Raw genomic sequence first — 23,700 nt, 5'->3', positions numbered from 1 at the left:
GAATGTGGAAAATATGAAAGCTAAACCTAATGTATCAGTTGTTATGCAAGGCTTAGAGCAGAGCTGGTGCCCAGTCCTGCTCCTGGGGGGATTGCTGTTCTCCCTAGGGTACCCTCCCTAGTCCTGCTCCCAGGGTCCTGGGCTGGACACTCTGGGTTCCTCACAGCTGTGTTCACTGCACCCCACCCCTGGGGAGTGGATTGCAGCTGGAACCTGGTCTCCCCTCAAGATCATGTTGGCATCTTGTGCATGTTGTGTTCAGAGCAAAAAGATTCAACAAACGCTCCCCTGACAGCCTGCAGCCCTCCCTGCTTTCCCTCCCTTGGGTCTGAACAAGCAGGCACTTGTTCGCTTGTTCTCTCCTACCCAGCAGAACTGGCTTGTACATTAACTCTTCCTTTCCCTTTCCTTCTCTGGTGAGTGGGAGATTTTCAGAGGAGCAAAGTTGGGGTGCACTGGAATTGCAGCTCAAATGTGCAGATTACATAGGAAACCAGGAATGATCAGGCATTAAATACTTCCAGGCAATGACCTAAAAATGCTGAGCTGGCACTGCTGAAGGGCTTGATAGTGTAGGAAAACATATTTTGGGCAGGGGAGTTAATAACAGTCTTTAACGAAGAGGGAGAGGCTGCGATTGGAGTTGCACTCATGAAATCCAGACAGAGGGATCATTAACTTTATTTTTAGGCTTGGCTGAATAATCAGGAGTTTTGAAGACTTGACTTGCCTTCGCTGTTTCTTGTTTTAGGAGGGGCTGTCATAGCTGGGATCAAAAGTGCACCAGATTACTAGAAGAAGCACCTCTCTTGTCACATCCAGGGACAAACTGCTGTGACCAGCTGATGAGGAGCATTTGCTTTTTTCTACAGCTCAAAGCTGCCACATGTCAGATTGGTTGGGCTGGTCTCATACCTCCAGGTGGAAGAACACAGCTGCTGGAAGAACTTCAACCTTCTGTCTGAGTCTCTTTTCATCCCTTTGCTCCAATTTGGCGTGTGCTGGCTCTGGCCTTCCCACCCAAAGGGCTTTCCAGCAGCAGTAGCTGCAGCTGAAAACCAAGGCACGGGCCTGTTTTTCCAAGGGATTCAGCATGTCCAGCTGCAAGGGTCTGGCGGTGCCAGCAAGCATGGGTTGGATCAGGGGTCCCTGTGTGTTGCAGGTGGCAAAGATGCCACAAACAAGGCCATCCCCTCTACCTGCTTGTGCATGGAGCAAGCTGGTGCCATGCAGAGATGGCCTTACTCGCCACTATGATCAAAAAGCGTTTGGGTGGGGTGCAGGGAAGCTACTATCCATTGAAGTGATACTTGGTCAGGGGATTTCCCGTTTTTCCTTTCACTTCCCTCCAGCTGCAGAAGGGGTGGGGATAAGCAGGGACACTTGCTCTTGCATGAGGAAAATTCCCCTCGCTGAGGCTGATGAACCCGCCTGACAGGAGGCGGCTGCCGGTATTACGTGTTGTGCTGCATGCGTATCCGCCAGCCACAAGGCCCTGGCAAGGGGCCCCGGCTGGAATTAACCTGCAGTAACCCCAGGCGCAGGGGCAGCCTTGGTGGGGTGTGCCTGCCTGGCCTGCGCTGGTGTATGAAAGCCATTATAATCCACTCATTCATGATGCTTAAAGAGCCAGAGGCATTTTTCCCCTGGTTCTCCTGGAAGAGAGAAGGGTTTGGAAACAGTAAGGCACAGCATTCCCCATCCCCGATAGACCATCTTGTGCTTTACCAAGCCCTGCCCACCATGTCATCAGTCCAACAAGTTTTAAAGTAACATTTATCATTTTTATTATGAACAAATAAAATTTCAGATCAGCACAACCAGATGTCTGTTTCCATATTAGTAGAAATTATTTCAAAAAGGTTTTTTTTTCCAGTACACAAAACAGAGATACTACTATGCAGAAATCCCTAAGCTGTGAAAAATCGTATCCTACTCACATTTCAACAGTGACAGAGCTTAGACAATGTGCAGATTCAACTTTCCAATCCTTCCCTGAACACCCAACACTTAGACTTCTGCTCTTCACAATACCAGCAGGGCCGGGAACGGTTTTGGAAAACAAACCAATCCATGCTTCTGCCAGCAGCGGTGTGTGGTTTGTACTGTTCCTTCCTGTGCTCGGCTAGTTGGCAGCGAGCCTCACCACACCTCGGGGAGGCAGTGGGTTACACCCCCCGTTACAGATAGGGAAACTGAGGCACAGAGCGTTTTTAAGTGACTTTGTCCCAAATCGCGCAGTGAGCGAGTTGTTAAGTTGGGAACAAGTCCCAGTTGCTTTAGCCATGAGGTCCCACTGATGCTTTTTCTGCTTCCATCTTTCACAGACTCATTTAAGCTAAACATACAGATGATGCGTCCAGGACACAAACATGCCACCAAAAATATATATATATTTATAGGTATATATATATATATCTCAAACAAAGTTCTACTTAAAAGTGTTGTATCTGTTTCTTAATCTAACAAAAATTCTAACTCAAATACATTCAAAATCATCTGCACCCACAGTTCAATGTAGGCAATTAAATAATTAAGAAACCCCTTGAATGTTCATAACTCAGAAAAAAAAACCCAAAAACAAATGGCAAATAGCTGTCAATACTTCTATGTATATTAAAGAAAGATTTAAGGCACCCAGAGATATTTGCCAATCCACCTTTAAAGTGACTGGACAAACACCAGGACTGTTTGGTTACTGCTCCTCAACTTCCACTCTCATTCCAGAATCTGGACCCAAATCAGCATTTGAAATTTGAAAGGAACCCTTGATGTCAAGCCCTGCTTCTCTGCTGAGAGGATGTGAAATACTGCTGCATTTCACAGCACACATCTCTACTGCAGGGTATGTCACAGTACACCTTAAGGGCACCAGGAGCAAGGAAATCATTCTGCCCTTCTCCCCTGCCCACACCCCTTTTAAATTACTGGCTGGAGCAAATTCATCCTCTCCGGGGACTTCCACAAGTTCAGAGGGGTTTACACTAGAGCAAAGTCAGCCCACAATTACACAGCTAACAGTGTTTCTCTTTTTTTGGAGGGCTTATTTTTTTTTCAAATGGTAGGATACTGCTCTAGCCACATCTCCCTTTGCTCCAGCCAGCACCCAGGCAGTCAAAAGCCTCAGAGCAGTAAGGATGCTGTCTCCTGAAACCAGAAGTTGAAGGACTCTCTTCTCCATTTGTCCTTGTTCCTCTTGGCTGGAGACCACATCACTCCTTACAGCTCAAAAATTGAAAGGGTCCCGTTGCTGAGCGAAAGCAAGGTCATGGTGATGGCAGGGAGGGGAAGGTGAGGAGACAGACTCACTTTCTGAGTAACAAGCTTATTCTTGTAAAGGAGAAGATCACAGAGCTATCCTGGCTCCTGGTGAGTTTCACTGCAGCAGGAGGAAGCAAAGCTGCAGACACTCGCTCCCATGAAGCTTCCCTGGCTGCAACGTGGCAGAGCTGAGGTGAGGAAGTTGGCATCTGCACTGTCTCTGCCTTCCCTGGCCTGCCTGAATAAGGGGGATGCTGCAAACCCCACTCCAATATCACTTTGTTCCAGCTACCTCTTGTGCTTTCCTCCAGCTCCAATTGATGCATTGAAGCAACAAAAGAGTACTATTGCTACAACTAATAATAATAATAGTAATAAAAATTAATAATAACTAGGAGAATTAAGGGGGGAAAAGCACGTTCAGCTCAGTGAGGGGCGTGATGCCCTAACATCCAGAATGTAACCGACCGCCTGAACTCAAGCTGGTCTCTGCAACTCGTAGGAAACAACACCCACGTGGACTTTTTTCCCCAGCGCCCTCCAGCTGCATGCCCACATGGCTCAGTGATGTAACTGACCTTTCTGCAGGCTCAGCCACCCTCGCTGCTCGTCTCACTGGCAAAGGAGCAAGGCGGCGAGATGGCTCGCCGAGGGGGCTGGGAGGCAAGCTAAGGGACTAACAAAGAGCTGGTTTTGCTCAGCAGGGAATGGCAAACCAACAGAGCAGACCCTGGGCAAGAATGCACAGAGGTTGCTTACACTGGTGGCAGTGTCTCACCTTGAGGTCTCAAATTCCTCGAGCCCCCTGTGCCACCTGGCCCCACGTTGGTGTTTCTCAGGCACTTGTTGAGTGGAGCCCCCGAGGATGAAAATGCCTGCTCCTGCAGACACCCTCACTCCTCCCTACACCTGCAGGTGCTCCCTTGTCCTATCCCTGTGTTCAGCAAACATGTGGATCTGCCTGCCACCCAGAAGGGACCCTGTTTTTCCAGCACATAAAGCAGCTTAACTCAGAGGTGGAGCTTTGGTTTACATCCTTCTCCTCCTCTCCATTTTGGCAAAGTCCCATTTGCCAGCAAAAATCTCAGCAGTGGAGGTGATATGGGCTGGTGCTGCCCCTTGGCAGCCAGTGGCACACCCCTCCATCTGTCCTTCTCCTCACTGTGACTCTCCAAAAGAGCTATGGAGCTCAGAGTCATGCTCTGCCTTCAGTCCCTTGTGGCACAGAGGGCAGTGCAGGGAGGGAGGCTGTGACACCAGAGGGAGTAGGAATTAAGGCCACCAGCACTCCCCCTCCAGTGCCCACTGTTGTAACCGCATGCCCCAGCCACTGGTGGACCTGGCTGGGGATCTGAGAGAGTCTGGGCACTCTCCTCTCGCCAGCCAGAGTGACTAGGTGGTGAGGAGCAGGGGAGAACATTTCCCAAGAGACATCTTGGAAAGAAACAACTCTTCTTACTCTTTTTTTCTGATGGCAAGAGCAAGGGATGGGGCTGCTTTTCCCAGGAAGAGCAGTTTAGCCATGTCATGTCTGTCAGCAGCCCTTGATAAAAGAGGAGGGACAGGGGCAGAAACTTTGGGGAAAGGTAGTGGGGAGAGGGTCACTGACTTTGGCTCAACTCTTCATCTGGCTGGTACAGGCTTCCCTTAACTAAATAGTACATGGCCAACTGCAATGGGCCTCCCCAGGCCACTTCCTACCAGCTTCTCTTCCAGGTAGAGACTGGGACAATGTGAAGCAGGAGACAGGTTAGAGAGGCTGGAGAGGAAAACAGAAAGGGAAAGGAGAGGAGGGAAAGGGTGGCCTTGTGTTATAAAGGCAGAGTCCTAGATCTTAAATACATCACACAAAATGCAGTGTGGGAGGGGGGTGTTAAAACTCATTATCGTTATCTTAAGCAAACTGGTAGCATTATTCAGTAGTTAGTTAACAGAACATTAAACTTTTGTCCAGCGTGTTTGGAGGGGTCAGGAAGGGAGAAAGGGAGAAAAAAGGAGGAAGGAGAGGTGTGGATGTGTGTGTGAAAGGGAGCAGGAACTCAGCCACTCTTGTGACTTCCGTCTCCAGTCCGCATTTTCCGAGCCAGGATGACCTCCTTGGAGACCTTCTTGCGATCGCTGGCCAGCCCCAGGAGGCACATGAGGTCAATGAAGGCTGTGGTTAAGTTGAAGCGCCAGCCAAACTCACTGGTGGAGTAGTCATAGGGGAAGGTGTGGTGGTAGTTGTGGAAGCCTTCTCCTGAAAAACACAACCAGGGAGAGGATGTTGTAGAGCTCGAGGTGATAGACCCTTTATCTTGACCCAAAGCACCACATTCCTGTAATGGCCTCTGGATTGAGTCCAGGTTCCTCTCTCCTCTCAGCCCAATTTCACCCTTCTGCAATCTACCCCATCTAATTTGGGCATGACCCAGCATGTCAGGACTGGCCCAAATCAGAGGATTTTTGGTGCTTCAGAGGAAAACAAGCATGTGGCAAGGAGTGGTGAAAAGCCCTGGCTCCCCAGCTGCAACAAAACACCAGGGGATTCCTAATAGTTTTTCCCCTGCCACCACAAGAAATCTTGTAGTATTAAATCAGCTACCAGCTAGGTCAGCAGCAAGCCCCCAACAAACCAGGCTAATCAATACTCCTACATCACTGGCAATCCCAATGCCAAGTCCAAAGGACATTTCCAGATGGGGAAAAAGGCAGACACTAAGCAGACACTTCTACTGAGCAATCTACACTAGTCAGCCACCATCTGTTCTGGACACTGTCAACATTGGCTTCAGTGCTCACCCCTTCAAAGACACTGCCTTGACTCCTGCTCCTACCCCTGAATCTCTGCAGTTCAAATCCATCTCTACTAAAATTCCACAAGCAGATCTTTTGGTGGTAGAAATCAGTGGAGTCCCAGTGAGGTACAGTGGTGCAAAACAGATGAGGATTTAGGTGTGGGAAAACAGATAAGGGCATATGCTGATCCTGGGATATACTTTCCTAGATCTCCAGAATTTCTGTAGAAAACATGAAAGCATCTATCTATCTTGTCTTACCCTTAAGTACCCCCAAAACCACCAGCTGTCCTGAGAACATGTCAAAATGTGAATCTGCTCGTTTTCAAGTTGACAAATCTCAGGTATACAGTGACTGCAGTACATGTTTTTCAGTCTAGTGAATGTGGCAGAGAGACCTCTGAACCGGGCAAATAAAATATTGCCATTGAGATAAGAAGGTGCTAAGTGTAGCAGAGTCCTTTCCAGCCTGGAAAGAGTCTGATGGGAGCTGATAACCCCACTGCCCTTAGGTACTCACTGGCCAGCATGGGAAACACCCCAAGATGCAAAGGCTGGAAGGGAAAGGTGCAGGGGAAATAGGGACACCTAGATTGATAGAAATTCCTAGAAGCAGTTACAGCCCCAAGAGACAGTCTCTGTTCTACAGTCCCCTTGCAGCAAAGACACAGATGCTGAACATACCTAGAGCCCCCAGGCTGACCAGGGGGTTCTCCCGCGGGTTGATGTTCTGGTCATACGGCCGGTTGCCAAACATGTGAGCAGCACTGTTCACTAGCCAAGTGGCATTGAGCCCTATGGCGTAGCGCAGGATGACTGGAATGAAGAAGCTGATGACGATGGATTCATCCCAGTAGTACCAGGGCACTACAGCTGGCAGTGTGAAGCACAGCAACACCACTGAGGGCTTGTAGTATCTGGAAGGGAAGGGATGGAAGGTGTTCAGTGGCAGAGGCAGGACAGGAAGGACTCATTCAGTCCTCCCTTTGGAGGATTCATGATCAGCTATACAGGGAAAATCAAGTGTAGAAATGCCTCACTCCTGAACCTTGTAGCTTTTGCTCTGGATGTGCAGAAGCCATGCCTGGAGATTCCCAAGTCCTATCATCAGGCAAGAGACTCAGACTAAATCCTGCTGTCCTCGCTTATGCACAAAGCCATGCCCCCATCACCATGAGTCCAGACACCAGCTGCTGCTTTTGGCCTCATCTGTCATTTGCTTCTCAGCTACATTGGTCCCTGTAAAGGCAACACCATGCTTCCAGAGTCCCACAGATGGTCCTTTCTCTGGCTTTGGCCAAGTGCTACAACTCCTCCTTGCAGACTTGGTTCTACCTACAAATACACCCCATCAGCAAGTGCAAGCAAGTGGCACAGATGAGCATACAGATAAGCATGTGGGCTCTCTCACACTAGAAGAATGGCAGCAGAGGAAGGTGAAGCACTCTGATGACCCACAAGAAAAATCAGTCTAGGACTGAACTAGGGACTTCCTGACTTAGGCTGGTTACTATACGGGTTCAGTCCCACATTCCTGGGATGCCCTGGTGATAGGCTCTGCTGCTCTGGGGATCAGTCCTAGTACAGCTCCAGATGGCTGAGAGATACCCTACCCAAGAGTGAATCAAGACTGTCCTTCCCAGTTGCTGCCCCTCTCACATCTCCATTTTCAACCCTTCTTTCACCATACTGTTTCTAGAAAACTGAGGGAAAAGGGGCACACACATGGCCTGGAAGATGTACAATCTCCAAGGATGTCTCAGAGGCACCTGTGTGTGGGCTCTGGGCCAGTCAAAGCAGCAGCTGAGCTGTGGGGTGAGCAGGTGTGGGGGGGGCTTTGTGGTGAGAAGCTCAGCCTGCTGCTGGCAAGAAGCTGCAGGGTAGTCAGACAAGAGAAGGGTGTGGGAGGGCTAGAGGTAGCACCGGATTCTAAACAGCTCATTTCTCACAGTTCATCTCACAGCAAAGCCTTGGGCATGCTGAAGAGTCACATTTCTCACATGATGTGCTCAATCCTCTCACATTCCATCAAAGCCGCTTGAGTTCCCAGCCCATTTGTCCCTGCTCCATTCCCCATGGCTCCCCTCTAAGGCTGACCCCACCACTCACCTGCGCTGGAACATCACCACTTTGTCAGCCTTTATGTCACTCAGGTCCAGCTTCTGTCCCTTCTCGATGACATCGGGGTGCTTGCGCACAAGCAGCCAGCCAATGTGGGAGAAGAAGAAGCCCCGCATGGCATTGTGTGGGTCTGCGTCTGTTTCGGAGAACTTGTGATGGACACGGTGGTCCCGGACCCACTCATAGATGTCATTCTGCAAGTCAACAGGAGTGAAAACTTGGGGTCAGGGCTGGAGACATTCCCTTCAAACTACAAAATGGTCTGAAATGTTTAAATACTTAAATCCTATCGACCTGAACTTGTATCAGCGGTATTATGTCTCATTAGGGTTTGGGGTTTCTGGCCTTTAAAACAGAGATTGGGTTTTAGCTGCACCTCTCCTGTTTTTTTGGGAAGCAGCTCCAGGGGTGCCTCAGTGCTGCTCTTTGATTAGCCTCTGGGTGGGGGGGGGGTGCACCACACCCATGGTGCTGCAGGCTTTGATTGGTCAGGCATGTGCCCCACCCCTGCAGCAGCCACTCTCATTGGCTGGCTGGTGCCCCGCCCTCCTACGCTCGGCTCCTTTCCCATCCCCATCCCTGTCCCCATTCCTGCACAGTGCCAGCCGGGGCTGACCTGCCCCTTCCCTGTACCTGACATTTCCCATAGGTCATCCTGCCTTGCTTGTCCTGGAATTGCCTAATCAGATGTTAAACTTAGGGGGGGCAAGACTTTTTTAAACTTTTTTTTTCCATTGGAAATCAAACAGCCTTAAAAATAAGGTCCCATTTTAGAAAGAGAACAAACACACCATTTCAATGACATTTCTCAAAAATACCTCTCTTCAGCCCCATTACTGTTCCATTTAAGCAGGAAAATCAATACAGTTTGGAAAATGTCAACGCTTTTATCATTTGTATTATGGAATGATTCCTTTGGCTGGTTTTAAGAATAGGTTTTCATAAGCCTGTGATCATTTTTTTGTATCAAGATTTCAATGAGCTTAAAGCCATGTATTACACCATCCTAGAAAACATGAAATAGAGATCCAATCATGGCTCTATTACCTGTATTACACAACAGGCTCCTTAATCTCCTACATACCCAGGACTTTTCCTGAAAACACTTTGAAGGCAGGGAAATGGCATAACCATCCCTATTTCTTGCCTCGAAAGACTAAGGGACTTGTCCACACAGGGAGCCTGTAACAGAGACACGACTCCTCAAGTCCCTTTCAAGTATTGTAACCACTCCTCCTCTAACTGAGATAAAATTATTTTACCTGCAGGCAATTCAAGAAGGCAGTGATAGACATGGGTCAGGATTAAACTCTTGCTTGTTTCCAAATACTGGAAACTGCTCCCTAACTTCCAGCTAAATATCTCCAAGTATCAGAAACCCTTGCTGATCTTGGCCAGAACTTGGCCACTCCGTATTCCCCCAGAAGAGGGTGGCCCAGCTCCCCTCACTACCTAGTGAGCACAGAAAATGAACCAGTACCTATGCTGGAAAAGTTTCACTAGTGACCCAAGGTCTCTTTCCCATTCCAGACCCTACAGACCACCATGTAGCATGAGAAAGCCCAGTCTGAAAGTTGACAGACAGCTTGGGCTTGCACATATGGGAAGGTTTTCCCTGTCTTGCTGGAGGCAGGAGGCACAAATTTGGAAAGAGACCATGTAACACGGCTGGATCATGGTATGACTTCATCCACCACACCCTGTCTACAGACAAAATGAGGAGTCTCAAACCTGAAAAATCTGTATCTCTACCCAACCTTTAGCTCATTGTCTTTTCTATAGGTCTTATTTTGGGACTACTTCTAACTGCAACCCTGACTGAAAATCATAACTTTCTCAAAAGAGCAAGCAAAGCCAAGAATGTCTTCTTTCTTGGGAGTTTGCAGCTACAGGCTATAACCACGAGAGCTTCGGTTGTGCTGCAGCTGACAGGTCTTGCAAGTGGAAAAGCCAGTTAGAGGCAGAATTCACTGATTCTCTGAAATTACAGGTCACAGGTCTCTGAGCAGCCAGCAGGCATTTTCTGGAGGACCTAAGATAAAAAGGTCCATAAACTTCCATGATCTTAAAAGTTACTGATCTCCTCTGCTGCTAATAGGAATGAGATAAATTCAACATAAATCTTCTCTTGATCTCACTGAAAGTAACTATTAAAAAAATCCATGGGGAATAGTATCGAATTTTCAGTAAAACTTTGGATTAGTTCCTATTGAAGCTGAAATATCTGTCTGTCTCTCATCTTTGTCTATTCCTATCCCCTACAGCAATAGCTCAGCAAATTCTTTCCCCCTCTGCCCTATAACCCTCTGAAAGATGGTCTTTGTACAGGACTAGCTAATACACAGCAACCCATCCTATTGCCTTGCTGAGTGCTGAACCACTGGCTGGAATCAGCAGCCTGGTCCCTCCCCTCCTTCATCAAAGACTGCTGTTTGGCACTATCAGAGAAGAAGAAATTCAAAGATGTTTTAGAAAGTTTTTCATGGCTTAAAAAACTTTACTCTGTTTTCATTACATGTAAACAAAGTAATGTCCTCTGGAGAATTACTTAAGAGCACAGCACTGATACTTTTGTGTTTACCTTTTTATAGCAGAAAGTGCTGCATTCTGACACCTTCCTGAGTAGTTCCCATAGACAAGCAACCTTTCAGTACAGTTGGAGGATGGAGTGTTGTTAGGGCTGACTTACACAGCAAGCCTGAGAGGATTTATTTTTCTGTGCCATGCCAATCTGGGTTTTCACTCTGACTTCTACAGATTTGCAGTTTTGTTTGCTTGGGGACTGTGAAGTACTCTCACAGTAGTTAGGCAATATCCTGAGGTTAGTGCTCTTTGAGAGGTGAGGCAACCTCCCAAGGTGCTTAACAGTGCCTGCAGTCACTCGTGCCACTCTGAATGGGCCCAACCCTTCTCTCCTTAAAATATCACTGACCTGGGACAACTCTCTGGAAGCCAGTGGTGTGATTTGTACCATAATTAGTCCTAAATATCACTCTTTTGAATACAAGAAACATCCCCTAAATCTCAACAAGTTCTTGGTCATTATGAAGTAGCAAATTCTACATCCTGTAGCATTCTACCTCTTTGGCTTTGCAGATGTCTTATCCTTTATGAGCCACACATCAGAAGGAGAGTGCGGCAACACCAGGAGAACACTTAACACTTCCACACCTCTTTCATGGGACCTGGTGCAAGGACAGGGAAACCACACCTTGAGAGAAAGGTACATTCCTGCTTTGGAGAGCTTTCCTACCCCTGGTCTTGGCCAGCTGTCCTCTCCCCATCGGGTTTGTCTCAGAGTCAACATCTGATGGGACAAGGTAAAGACAATGAGACAGACTCTAGCACTGCAGTATTAGATGGAAAGGGCCATATTTTTCCTAACAGGAGGTAGTAGGAGGAACCTCTTCATCAGATTGTGTCCCATAGCTGAGACAGGGATTCATGGGAGCACTTCCTTCTGAGGACCAGTGGCACACTGAGGAAGTGTTTACCTGGAAGGCCACGGAGTTCGCAATAGTCAGGAAGATGCGCAGGGGCAGCGTGGCTTTGTAGGACCGATGACTCCAGAGGCGGTGAGATCCAGCTGTGATCCCCAAAGCACTCACCACGAAACACAGAACAGCTACAAAGGAAGTGTTTGAGCAGTTAGAGCAAAGCTTCAGGCAGAGCAACACAAAGGTGGGCCTTCCCCCAAAGCTGTATGAGCACTAGAGGAATCCACGGAGAGCACAGACTGGTGCAATAAAACTCTGTGTGAGAGTGCCCAAGCTATCACAAGCCTCCTAGGCAATGTGGGGCAAATCAATTCAGCTTTTTATCTATAACAAGGAAGGAGGCTCCCCCTTAGAAGACTTGTCATAAGGGTTGGTTCTTCAGCATAGTGCCATCTGTCATGGTGCGGAATAGTCAAAATTGTATAAAGTGGCTGCTTCCATAAAGCACTGCGGTAAAAGCACTGCAGTCCACCAGGGAACAGCTTCTCCCTTTCCTTCCACCCTGAATAACCCAGGATCTTTCTTTCCTATCTCACCACTCCCCACTAAATATCTTTTACATTATTTTCACCTAGAGATGGTAGATAATCCTAGCATTCTTGAGAGGGACAACTCAAGCCCAGAGTTAGGCTTTTCTTCTGCTCCCTTTCTGAGCAGAAACTGGCTAAAAAAACATCTAACCTATCCTCCCACTGAAGTCTGGGCTTCGCCTTCAGCTCTAGCTCACCTTCTTCTCACTGGCTTAAAATCTGCCCAGAGGCTACCATTCCTAGGGTCTTTTTGATCCCTCCCTCTGCTCACCTCCTGCAACTTTCACAGAAGGAAATCCCAGGGCTAATGATTCATTGCAAGGTGTTGCCCATGGCAGGGGCAGATGTTGCTGGGCCCTGTTCAGCTTTGAGGTTGCTTCATGTGTTCCCTCTCCACACAGGGCAGAAGGAATTCCTTGCCCCTTTGCCATCTAGTAAAAAACCACATTCCTCTCCCAATACATCACGTGTTCATATTTGCCCTGGTCTGTGTGCCCATTTGTCCTCCTGGGAATTCTGGAAATTAACCTCAGCTCCAGCATCTGATCCTAAAACTAAAATGGAGAAAAGACTCCAGGAGTTTCATAGCAGCATTACACTAGGAAAGTAGGCTAAGAAGAAAATTGGTTGTGCAAATTAACTCTTCCTCTAGGAAGGAAGGGTCAGGAAGTCTGGCAAAAAAAGAGAGCATTCAACAGCTGGTTTGCTGTGCAAGCTCAGACACAAAGAGGGAAGGGTGCACATCTGTGAACAGGTCAACTGATCCACCTCTAGTCCTCTGGGATGCCTTCTTACCAGTCTCCCAGGGCAAACCTCCCTGGTATAAATTTGCACATTTCAGCCAATTGTATCGATCATGAAAGGAGTTCCTTTTTCTTACACATAAGTCCAAGGATAGGAATTGCTGGTAGTATGCTTGACGTTCAGCCACTCAGTCCAGCCAAATGGCTCTAACCAAGTTTATCTTGAACCCAGAAAACCAGATACTCTGACAGAAACTTGTCTGGAATCAGAAATCTGAGACCTGTACCAGGCATGGCCCGGTTCTTTCATTCAAAGTAATACAGGCTTTATTTCCTGTCATCTCCTGCTTCATCTTCCTTCTGTCACCTTCTTTTTGTTTTTCTACATTCTCAACCTAATCTCTTATCCACTAAAAGCCTGTCTTGGGTGATTTAACATCATCTTCTGGACCCTTAAACTTGCATGAACATTTCTCACTTCCATCCTGCTGCACAAGACTGACTGTCTGCTGATCTGACTATGGTTCCCCATCTTCATCTTCTCTCTTGGCTGCCCTGCCTGCTGCTGAATACAGCACAGGCCTTGGACCAGCACAACTCTGCCTTGTGTCTCCCAGCACCTTGGTGGTCTTTCAGAAGAGCCAAGCATGCAAATACAGGAGGATCCAGACTTTGCAAGAGACAATGGAGCTGAACAAATCTTACAAAGCTGTCCAAGCCTGGAAGGGGAGGAGCGAAGGATGATGGAACAGAGAATTTGGTTCAGGTGTCCCTTTGGCCTTACTGGTGCTGGAAACCTTGAGGATCTTTCTCAGTTTCATGATTCTGACTTGAAAGTTATGAACCAACTCATGACCTGTTTATTTTAAATTTTAAGACACATTTTAAATCAGTACTATCCCCACAGATAATACAGGACAGAGAGTCCATGATAAACAGTGGCACCTTGCAATGGATGTGTAGGGCAACTTGCTATGGAAAGAGCACATCTGTCCACTGTAGGGGAAGCAGACCCTATGAATTGATGGTGTACCAGGGACACAAATGAACTATGTGATTTTTCATGATCTTCAATAGCACAAGAAAGTAAATGCCAGGTTAGATGACTGCAGGCCTGATTCATAGCCCTGACTTCTCAGCTTTCCTTATCTGGTGAGTCTTCACATGCTGACCTAGCATATTTTGGTAAAAGAGGCCTCCAGGAAGATGACTCTGGCTGAAGACTGTTGTATTTAAGCTCTGCAGGAAAGGAAGCTCATCTGTATCTCTTTTATACAAACAATTCTCAGAATTTGTCTGTGGATATCCCTGTTGGGAAAAAAATGACACCAGCAACAAAGACATTATCAGCAAGTACAGGGAATCACAAAAGAGATGTAATGGGGACACCAACAGACTCCAAACCCAGACAACCCAGTATCTGGAAGCTTTTGTAAAAAAACTGAAAAAGTACCCGGTGCTTTTGGGTGCCCTGGCATAGAACAGACTCAGCCTCCATCCAAAGCCCATGAACCTTAGCAGCTCATGTTGACTTCTCTTGGAGCTGTATCCCAGGTCACTACACTGGCCATACCTCTCTAATTATAATCCTGTGCTGCCTGGCCTCTTGCCCGTATGTAGAAGCTATAGTTTATTTAAGGGGCAGACACTTTCTGTGGGAAAGCAGCTGCTTCTCAGTCTATGCATTCGTGGCACCAGCCCCACAGAAAGCCAAACACTACCTGGAGACAATTAGAGCCATCAGTCATATCTAAGAGTTTATGTGACAGTGACAGGATATGCACAATGATTGAAATCCTTGTGGAATACGGAAGAATCCAGCACCCTTATGATTCAGAGAGTTCACCCCCACAAACAGGTACAGTGATGATCATAGTCAGGGAATCAGCATCTCACAGGGAAGAAGAAAAACTCCTCCACGATCATCCACTAAGAATTCAGTTGGAAAGAGAGTAGAGAAGGTGAAATAAAGTAGCAGACAGATTTTCACACCTGCCCTGTGATGCTGCCCCAAACTGAAGGACTTAGGGACTCCATCAGCTGAGGATTCGAAGACATCTTCCATACCATGCTTTGAACTACATGAGATTCAAAAGTTTGGCAACTCACAAATATGATATTCCCAGTGACCCATTCAACTGGAATACAAAGAATTATGACCACTGGCAGTAATAAGCACTCAATGCTCCAAAAATTAAACAGAAAACATTCCATATTCAGTCATAGTTATGACTCATTAGGCTTTACCTCTTTAGGGCCCAGATTCAGGCCCAAGTTATGATGAGAAACTAGGAATGTGCTAAAAGCATTGTCACCTGCACTGAACACCAAGGATGTTTACATGAAGAGGTGCTCCTGCTCCAGAAGGTGTCCTTGGGCTTTTTGCTCAGTGCAGGACTGTTCCCTCCTTGCTGCCCAGTCCCTGTTAGCCAGGGGAGTCCTGATACTCTCAGCACAAAGATACCAGGAGCAATGAAATTTACAGGCTGCATAAAGGGAACAGTGTTTAGAAGGAGCAATAGAATCTGCTGTCACTGAAACCTAACTTCCCTGCCACACTCAGAGAAACACACCACCTGCTACTTAAGCCTGGAGGGAACACTAAGTGGAAAGGTGTTGCCAGCTGTAGTCTTGATGGGAAAGTAAAAAAAACCACTGTAAACACTTTGCTGGTTGTATCTCTGGGGGTAGTATGGGCTAGGATTTTCAGACTGTCAGAATTGCCTAAATTATCCAGCAAGATTCACCTTGGTCCAAAGATAATATAGCAACAACAAAATATGGTATCAACCCATACTTCTAGAGGCTCTGGCACTGCAGGGAACTGAGGTGTTGACAGAGCACCATGTCGAGAGGAACCATTCCTGTTTACGGACACTGCTGTCCAGGCCAACAGGAGTTAACACAATTACTGTCAGTCTGCTGCATCCATGGGCTATGGGACTACCCACAAATCAGGTTTCCAGGGAAGATCTGAGCAATTAGAGTACAAACTGTCCATCACCTTTGCATCCTGCCCTTTTAGAGTCAGTCTTTGTGCCACTTGGCAAATGACGTAAAATCTGCCCATGATACTTGAAAAGACTAAGCAAAACTTTGAGAAGTGTAGTGGAGAAGACAATAAATAGAAGGGGAGCTGACTAGAAAGCCAGCGCTGGACAGGCTCGGAGAGCTCTTGTGATGGTGAGCTCTCACCTGATCAACAACCCGAGCTCATTCTGGGAAGCTCTGTACCAGAAAGAGATCAGGAGATACAATGCACACAGCAACGCAGAACAGCAAACAATGATGAAGGCAGGGCTGGGGAGCTTGAGAGACAAAGAGGAATCAGCACATAGAGAAATGAAAACAAAAGAGGACAGTCACCAATATAACTGGTTTCCAAGGGACAGGAACATCAAGGAGACAGTGGCCTGGATGAAGTGGATATAAGCAGTGGATAAATTATAGAAGGTAGATGAGCTACCAGGCCCCACAGCTGCCTGTTGCACCACAACAGAGAACACCTGGGACCATGTTAATTTTGTGTCATATGTACACAACCTAAGGAAGAAGTTATCTGAAAAACAAAGAGACAACCAAAAACTCCAGCAGCTCCAGAACTACCATTGCTAGAGCTGGCCTTCTATGAGCCTATGGTGTACTGCCAGGAGCAATCTAAGTCTCTGCTGCACTGTCCTTGTGTGTAACATGGGAACTGTAGTCCTCTCCTTGCTACCAGAGTGTGATGAGAAAAAACAGCAAGTCACTGACATGACAGCCAAAGATGCCTTATATATGCCAAATAAGCATGAGCTAAGAAAAGAGCAATGCAAAGAGCAAGAAGCCTCGCTGAGAAGGTAGACCTGTGGAGGATCAGAACATTCCAGTTCCAGTTAGTGCTGAAGGAGAATGGACTATAAGGGAACTCTGACTTGGCTGCAAGGTGCCATGAGCAATGGTTCTTTTCCAGAACAGGAGTGCGGGACAGGGAGTTTGGTGGAGCTACTCCAGCTTTGGTAAGGCAGGATTTATATTCAGCCATTCCAGAACAGTGCAGTTCCCCCCAACATCATGTCCTACTCCCATTCTCAGAACATGTCACTCCAAAATCCACCAAGGAATCTTGCAGTGCCTCACAGTGGTAGGAGAGCACTTCACATCAGAGTTGACTGAGCAAGGAGAGCAGGAAGGATTGACATCAGACAAAAAGCAAAGCGGATTCCTGGGAAGTGCCATGAGATGCCATACAGACATCCTAAAGAGATGCATGGTTGCAGACACTGCCTCAGAAACCATTTTGGGGTAGGGTGGGCTTTAGCAGAATGCAAAACAGCATTAACTTTCTGGGTAAAGATGCTCAAGCCCTCTTAATTATCCTGAGGGAACTCAAGGGAGAAAGGTTGGATGGATTTGTAAATCATGGAGCGTATCAGCAGCTTGAAATGAAATCGTAAATTCAACTCACTTTTTTTCCTTCTCCTTGTCCCAACATCCTGAGGTTATACGACTGGAATTGGAGGACACAGGCTGTCAGCTCAGTGAGTGAGAGAAGCCAGCAGTCTTTGCTTAGCCTCCAACCCAGGGATGACACACAGAGAACAGGACCGAGAGCCCTGAATTGCTCCTCCGAGGTCATGCTGAGGCTGCATGCTCTGCCCAGCTCTGACAGGCCAGGGGAAAGTACAGCCTGTCTGGCTTTCTCAAGGGAAGGGCCCAGCAAAGTCGTCTTTCACAACATCCCCCTGAAAGCCCATGTTGGCTGCACAAGGGAACACATCAGTGCCTCTGCTTTTGCAGATGCTGTATCCAGACTGCCTGTTGCCTCCAGTGAAGTTCAGCCCCCAGACCTCTGCCTGTGAGAGGCTGATATGGTTCAGGAGGAAGAGACAGCCTGGCCATCCAGGAGGCCGTCTCCTTCCCAGTTGAGCTGTGATACTTGTTGCACACAGCCATCAGGAAGACAGACTTCGATAGACCAGGTGGATCGCCCCAGGGCCCTTCCGTAGCCAGGCTGACTGGGAAGCAGGAGCGCTACTGAACCCGAAAGCCACCCCAGCAGGCCTCAGTTTAGACTGTTACTTTTTGTTTCAGAATGTTCTGTTTTACAGGGAGGCAGGGGCTGGATGCAATCACTCGACCTCCCTACTGGGAGCCATTTGGCTTCTGGACTCCTCCAGGGGTCCACACAAAGGCTCGTGGAGAGCGAGGCTCTCCTGCAGAGCGGGCCCTGGGCCCAGCTGTCTTTCAAGCAGTCAGAGGAAAAGTTTGGTTCCTACCCAGGGCAAGAACTCTGAAAAAGCAGAGCTTTGCCTAGCTACTTTCTGCTGGGTTGTGCTTTCCACTGGAATTTGCTGCCTGGAGAGACGCTTATTTATTTTCTGAAAGTTGTCAGGCTTAGTTCCGGGATGATGGTGGCTAATCTGTGCTTTTTTAAGAATGATAAAAGACCTGAGCTTCAGACTTAGTTCTTGACTTTTATCTTCAGCACAACTGTATTTTGTCTCTTTTCCCTCATAAACACGTTGGGGCTCTGTGGGATTTACACTTCCCTGGTAAGGACAGGAATGGTTCTCATGTCTGGGCAGCAATCTCATGCCAAATTGTGCTCTGTACCTTGTTTCCCCAAACACCCGTTAAGGTCCTCTTGCTAGCATCTTTCTTCCTAACTTTCTGGCACTGTCACAGTACTCTACAAAACAGTTTTTGTGCTTCACCCCAGAAGCAGCTGCATATTCAGGATATTTCCAAGCCTAATGTCTGTGAATCTAGTTTTTTCTTTGAGCAGACATGCCAAATCCCTGCCCAATCTTTCCCTCTCATGTATGACCTTACAAGAGACACTAGCAAGCTCTTCCACAGCTTGCTATGAATCTGGCTGAAGAGCTGCTTCTAGAAGAAGCCCCCTGCATCTTTCTCTCTCATCCCAGAGTCTGGGAGGACCTGGAGGAAAAAAAAAACCCCACCACCCAGCAGATTTGCGGGTTGTGGATGCCAATAAACAGATGGAAAAATGTGCTTACCCCATGCCAGTGTCTGGATCTTTGCAGAAGGTATCAGTGTCAATGCGAACAGGGCCCCTAGGTGCAGCAGGCTCATGAGGATGATATTCCTCCAGACATATCGCAGCGGCGGCTTGGGACCCTCTTTCTCCTGGTAGGTCTCATCAAAGATATCGTCTATCATGCCCCGGTCTCCTGCCAAGTCTTCATGATTGAGTAAGTCCTTCTCCATGACGGCATTTCCATTCCTGGTCACCCGGGAGGTGACTGTGCCAACAGCAGTGGTGCTGGAGGTGGAGGAGAACTCCTTGAAGAGGTAGCAATGGATATTTTTGAGAAAGGAAAAAAGGGAAAACAAAACAAGAAGTTGGTGGTTATCAATTCAAGAAATAGAAACACATGCATCTAGGCTGGCAGTGTAAAGATTCACAGCCTGTAGTTTCCCTGGAAGGCTCCATTCTTTCAGCTGAGCCCTTGGCACAAAGAAGAGCCTGCTCTGGCCATATGGAGTCATGGCCTGAGAGGACAGGGAGCTGGTCTTTCTGGAGAGGAGGTGCATGGTAGGTAGGGTGCCAAACGTAAAGAAAAATACTTGAAAGTCAGTCTCTTTTCCACCAGTGGCTTTGGTGAGATCATTTGCAGACTGCAAGGATTTTTATTTTTCTTCAGTTTGATTAGTGGGTGTTTTTAGGTGGGTTTGTGGTCTGGGCTTGTGCATAAGCAGACAACAATAAAGGAAATCTTGTGAATGAACAAAGAGGTGAGAGAGAAATACGGTCTGAAACACAATTTTATATTAAATCAATGGGCTGCTCCTGATATCCTACTTATTTGTGTCACCCCACCAGGGATCACAGGGGAACATCAGGAAGATCCACATGGGAATTCCTCTGGGGTGCCTCCTTATCTCCCCTGCCTCCCCTTCCAAGATGGCATGTGGCAAGACCAACATGCTTGAAGATCAGTGGATGGAAGCAGTCAGGTGAGGTACTTCCAGTTAGAACCGCAGCTACTTATCCCGTGCTTGCTGCTAAGACTCTTATCCCTCTCTCACTTCCCACCCACAGGCAAGGGAAGACAATCCTCTGATCTATGGCCACCAGCATGCAGAGAGGAAGTTTTAAGCAGCAAAGTTGGCTCAGCTTGGCTCCTGGCTCCCTTCTGTAACTGTGACACAACATTCCTGCAGAACATGCTTGTTTGCCCTGGCTGAGTGACAGCCGGCCGATCAGGCATGCATGACAAAAGGAGCAGGCAGCACTGACCCTAATGAGACAGGTCACTGAACCCTGAATCACCGATTTCCATCTCCATCCTGACAGTCGTGTGCTTGTTGGTACTCGCAGTCCTTTGTCAGTCCCGAGCCCAAGTGCCCAACATGGCTGTGGGGGTGCCAAGCACGTGGGATGCAAGCGGTGTGTCCTGCACACATCAGCCCCATCCCCTGCCCCTTGGGAACCTGCCCAAGGGTCGCATCCCCCTGCGCCTGCACCGCTGCCTCCCTGGGTGAAGGGGCACTAAAGCTCAGCCAGCAGGAACAGGAGGGCAGACTGCAGGAGGGAGCACGGTCAAGCTGGGAAAACTCCTTTCCCAACAGAAATCTCTCCTGAATTAACCGCAGATTCCCACTCAGGTGTTCAGGATTCATAAACGACCACCATCCTGCCATGGCCTAGTTTCCTGAGGGAGGCATTAAAATCAGGCCAGGCAGCTTACGTGGCCACCCCAACTCCTCCCTTTCCCAAGGGTTGAGACTAGAGGGTTACAGACATACCTTCCGATGGGGAGGAGCTGGCAAGGCTGACAGATTCCCCACATTTGGGAAGTAAAATGATCTCTACAGAAGGAGCGCTTTTAGTTTTTCCTTGGGGAATCAAAGGTTCGAAAGGAAAAACTGGACACAAAGTATCCTGCTGCCTTCACTGCAGGCCGGCAAACTGCTGAGCTTTGGACTGGCTCTTCTGCATCCTGGCTATAGGCGGTCTCTGCCTGTTTTCTTAATTAATGTTTTGAGGGTATGATACTCTCATCTGCTAGAGAATTTAGAGGTAATCCCCACACCAAAAAAGCCATGAGAAATGGCTTCTAATCCAGACATCAGGCAAGGAGAACTCCTGCCCGTTCCCAAGTGTTAGATATTCTCATCTGGCATTTTGGCAGAAAGGTACAATTTTCTTTCTTGGCAGCAAGACAGTCTACCAAAAAGACCCAAGACTTGTCTATGCAGGAAAAATTCCCAGCAGTGATTGGTGATATAATTAGACGGGTAACACACCCCATATGGACATGCTGCTTCCAGAGTAAGAATGTGGGGTTGGAGTTGCATTTTTCTCTTCCATGATAGCTTTTGTCACTGTCAAAGTTACACAGGGGCAGAGGAGGAGGAGAAGGAGGAGGAAAAGTGAAAAAAAAAAAAAAAAAAAAAACCCACCCACAAACAAAACAACAACAACAACAGAAAAAAAAAAAAAAAAAAAAAAAAAAGCAGAAAGGAAAAAAATCTCTTCCAGAGTTGTAGTGGCCACATGAGGAATTTTACCAGCAAACCTATGCTGCTGGAGTTACACTGATATAATCAGACTGGTCATTTCTCACGTGTAAACTAACCTTGAACAAAAGGGCTGTAAAGAAGCTGTGAAATAGCTCCACCGTTACAGACTTGGTGGGAGGAGCACGGGGGAAGAGGGAGGGAGAGAGGGCAGCAATTTAGGTAGAACCGGGAGGTGGGGGGAAACGAGGAAAGAAAGAGGATTTTTATCCCCTTATGACCATAGTGGCCGAGGAAAACGGGATGGAGATTGATCTGGGGCTGAGAGAAGGAGGAGGCCAGCTAAATCATTTTCATTAGCTTTCTCTCATTTCTGAATGACTTTGCAGCTCTCATCTGCAGAACAGATGTGTTTCCCCATTTACACCCCCACCTCCCCAGCGCTGAACACGCCATAGGTGATCCTGGCACCCAGCCAGCTTATACAACCAACTGCAGCTCCAAGCTCCTGCACCGGGTACACTGTACGGGCCCCAGGGCACTGAATCTCAGGTCCAGTACATTTAAATATGCCCAGCATGGTGCAGGGACAGGATTCTTTCCAGCTTCCAGGATATGGCCCAAAACACGTGCCAAACCCATGAAACATAGTTTGAGCACACTGCCCTTGACATCCATTTTGGGGCCGGGGGGTGTCAGGGGGGGCGGGAGAAAAGTAAAGTTCTTTACATCACAGCGTCTCTGGAAGGTCATGGCACCTGCACAAAAGGACGAAGGGAGACCCTGTGTGCTGGTGACAGGAAAAGAGCAGGGCTATGATTTACATCCACTTCTAGGCATTGGCAGAGGGGGGAAGGATGAGAAGGTGAGGGCACAAACACCAGAATCAAGCCCCTGCCTCCTCCCCTTAGGCAAAGGGTGGCTGCCATAAGGGTCAAAAATAAAAATGAAAATCTTTTAAAATTCAACAGCTGCACACATCTTACTGGTGTGTCAGGTTGTTATTCAGACCTTCTTATGCCAAAAATGGGCAGTCTCCCTATTGTATGCTTGCTTGGCTCAAGCAATGCAGACACAGTCATTCATTTCATCTGGGCAGCCGGCTTTCACCTTGTGTCTGTCCTAGAGACGCTTCCTGCTGCAATATTGGTTTAAAACCCTGCGAGTGAGACCTCTTTTTATATTAAAAAAACCCCAAAATTTTTAAAAATCCCAGTCTGTTATCAAAAAACCTATGACTTCTTGGCACAAAAGATCTTCTTGAATAGCCCTTCGTGCTATTCAAGCACACAGCATTCTTCGATGGGTGTTTTCAAAATAAACCTGTATTTTATGCTCAGTCTACCTGAGGGTACAGGACCCAGGAAGATCACCTCAAAGGCGGATGTCTCCCGCTTCATCCACGGGCTCCCCATCAGACTGGGCTGATGTCTTAAGCTACCACCGAACCCCTTCGCCTCCCGGCTGCGAAGCGGGCACACACGTGTGAATCCGTGTGTGTGTGTGTGCACGCACAGACACGCGTGGACGCCCAGACCTTCTTCCCCAACACAGCAGCAGCGCAGCGCTGCCGGAGCCGCGGAGATGGAGGAGGAAGGGGCGAGGGGGAGACAAAGCGCCCGCACCCCGGGGCCCCGCTTACCTCCTCCTGCAGCAAGTGCGCAGGCATGGGGCGGCCCTGTCTCTGCTCCTCGGCGGCGGTACGCGGGCGCGCAGGTCCCCGGCGCTGGCGAGAGGCTGGCTCTGGTCGGCTCCTCGCTCGGCGAGCTGTGCGGCTGGCGGAGGCGGGTGCGGAGGTATTTAAGGGGGGCTGCTTGCTCGGCGGCTGGCGGGGCCGGGCTCTGCGCGCCCCGGCCTCCCGGTGACCCCCTGCCCGCGGCTGGGATGCGCGGGGTCAGCGCGGAGGGCGGCGAATCGCGGCGGGGGCCCGGCTCTCGGCGTAGCCGGGGGGAGAGGCGGGGCGGAGCGAGCAGGGGGGCGGGAGGGAGGAAGGATGCTGAGGAAGAGGAGGATGACGAGGGCCAGGCTCTCTCATGATGCCTGGTTGCTTTTTTCTTTTTTTTTTCTTTCCTTTTTTTTTCCTCTCCCTCCCCCTCGCGAGCTGATTGGTTGCGGGAAATTTGGTGCCACCTCGGCTTGCCCTCGCCATTGGCTGCCCGCAATCTGCTGTTCGCTCCCCGCGGCGCGCACCCTGCGCGCCCCGCTGCGCGCACTGCTCCGCGCACGGTCCCGCGCCCCGCTCCGCGCCCGCAGGGACGCGCCGGGGCTGCTGCCGTCACCCGGGAGCCCCCTCCGCCGCCGC

The 23,700-nt window shown here is 48.5% G+C and overlaps 1 protein-coding gene across 1 annotated transcript; it reads right to left on the bottom strand.

Annotated features, from left to right (window-relative positions):
* Positions 1–1,770: 1,770 nt before the first annotated feature.
* SCD (stearoyl-CoA desaturase) lies at positions 1,771–23,469 on the bottom strand. Its single transcript, XM_066191303.1, has 6 exons — positions 23,041–23,469; positions 18,932–19,217; positions 11,654–11,784; positions 8,148–8,353; positions 6,723–6,955; positions 1,771–5,500 (listed from the first exon to the last, which is right to left on the bottom strand). The coding sequence occupies exons 1-6, from the start codon at positions 23,065–23,067 to the stop codon at positions 5,301–5,303; spliced, it is 1,083 nt and encodes a 360-aa protein (XP_066047400.1). The 5' UTR covers positions 23,068–23,469; the 3' UTR covers positions 1,771–5,300.
* Between the last annotated feature and the right edge of the window lie 231 nt (positions 23,470–23,700).

Source organism: Chamaea fasciata, unplaced genomic scaffold, assembly GCF_029207755.1.
Source record: "Chamaea fasciata isolate MVZ Bird 193981 ecotype frontalis unplaced genomic scaffold, bChaFas1.0.hap1 SCAF_9, whole genome shotgun sequence".
In the NCBI taxonomy this organism is placed as follows: domain Eukaryota; kingdom Metazoa; phylum Chordata; class Aves; order Passeriformes; family Sylviidae; genus Chamaea; species Chamaea fasciata.
The sequence above is the reverse complement of the archived record's forward strand: the minus strand, read 5'-3'. Positions and strand labels throughout refer to the sequence as shown.

Coding starts and splice junctions, on each gene's coding strand:
- SCD (XM_066191303.1), bottom strand. CDS start 23,067: ATGCCTGCGCACTTGCTGCAGGAGGAG. Junction 6,956..8,147: donor GTGGTGATGTTCCAGCGCAG/GTGAGTGGTGGG, acceptor CTTCCCTTCCAG/ATACTACAAGCCCTCAGTGG. Junction 5,501..6,722: donor GGTCAGCCTGGGGGCTCTAG/GTATGTTCAGCA, acceptor TGTGTTTTTCAG/GAGAAGGCTTCCACAACTAC.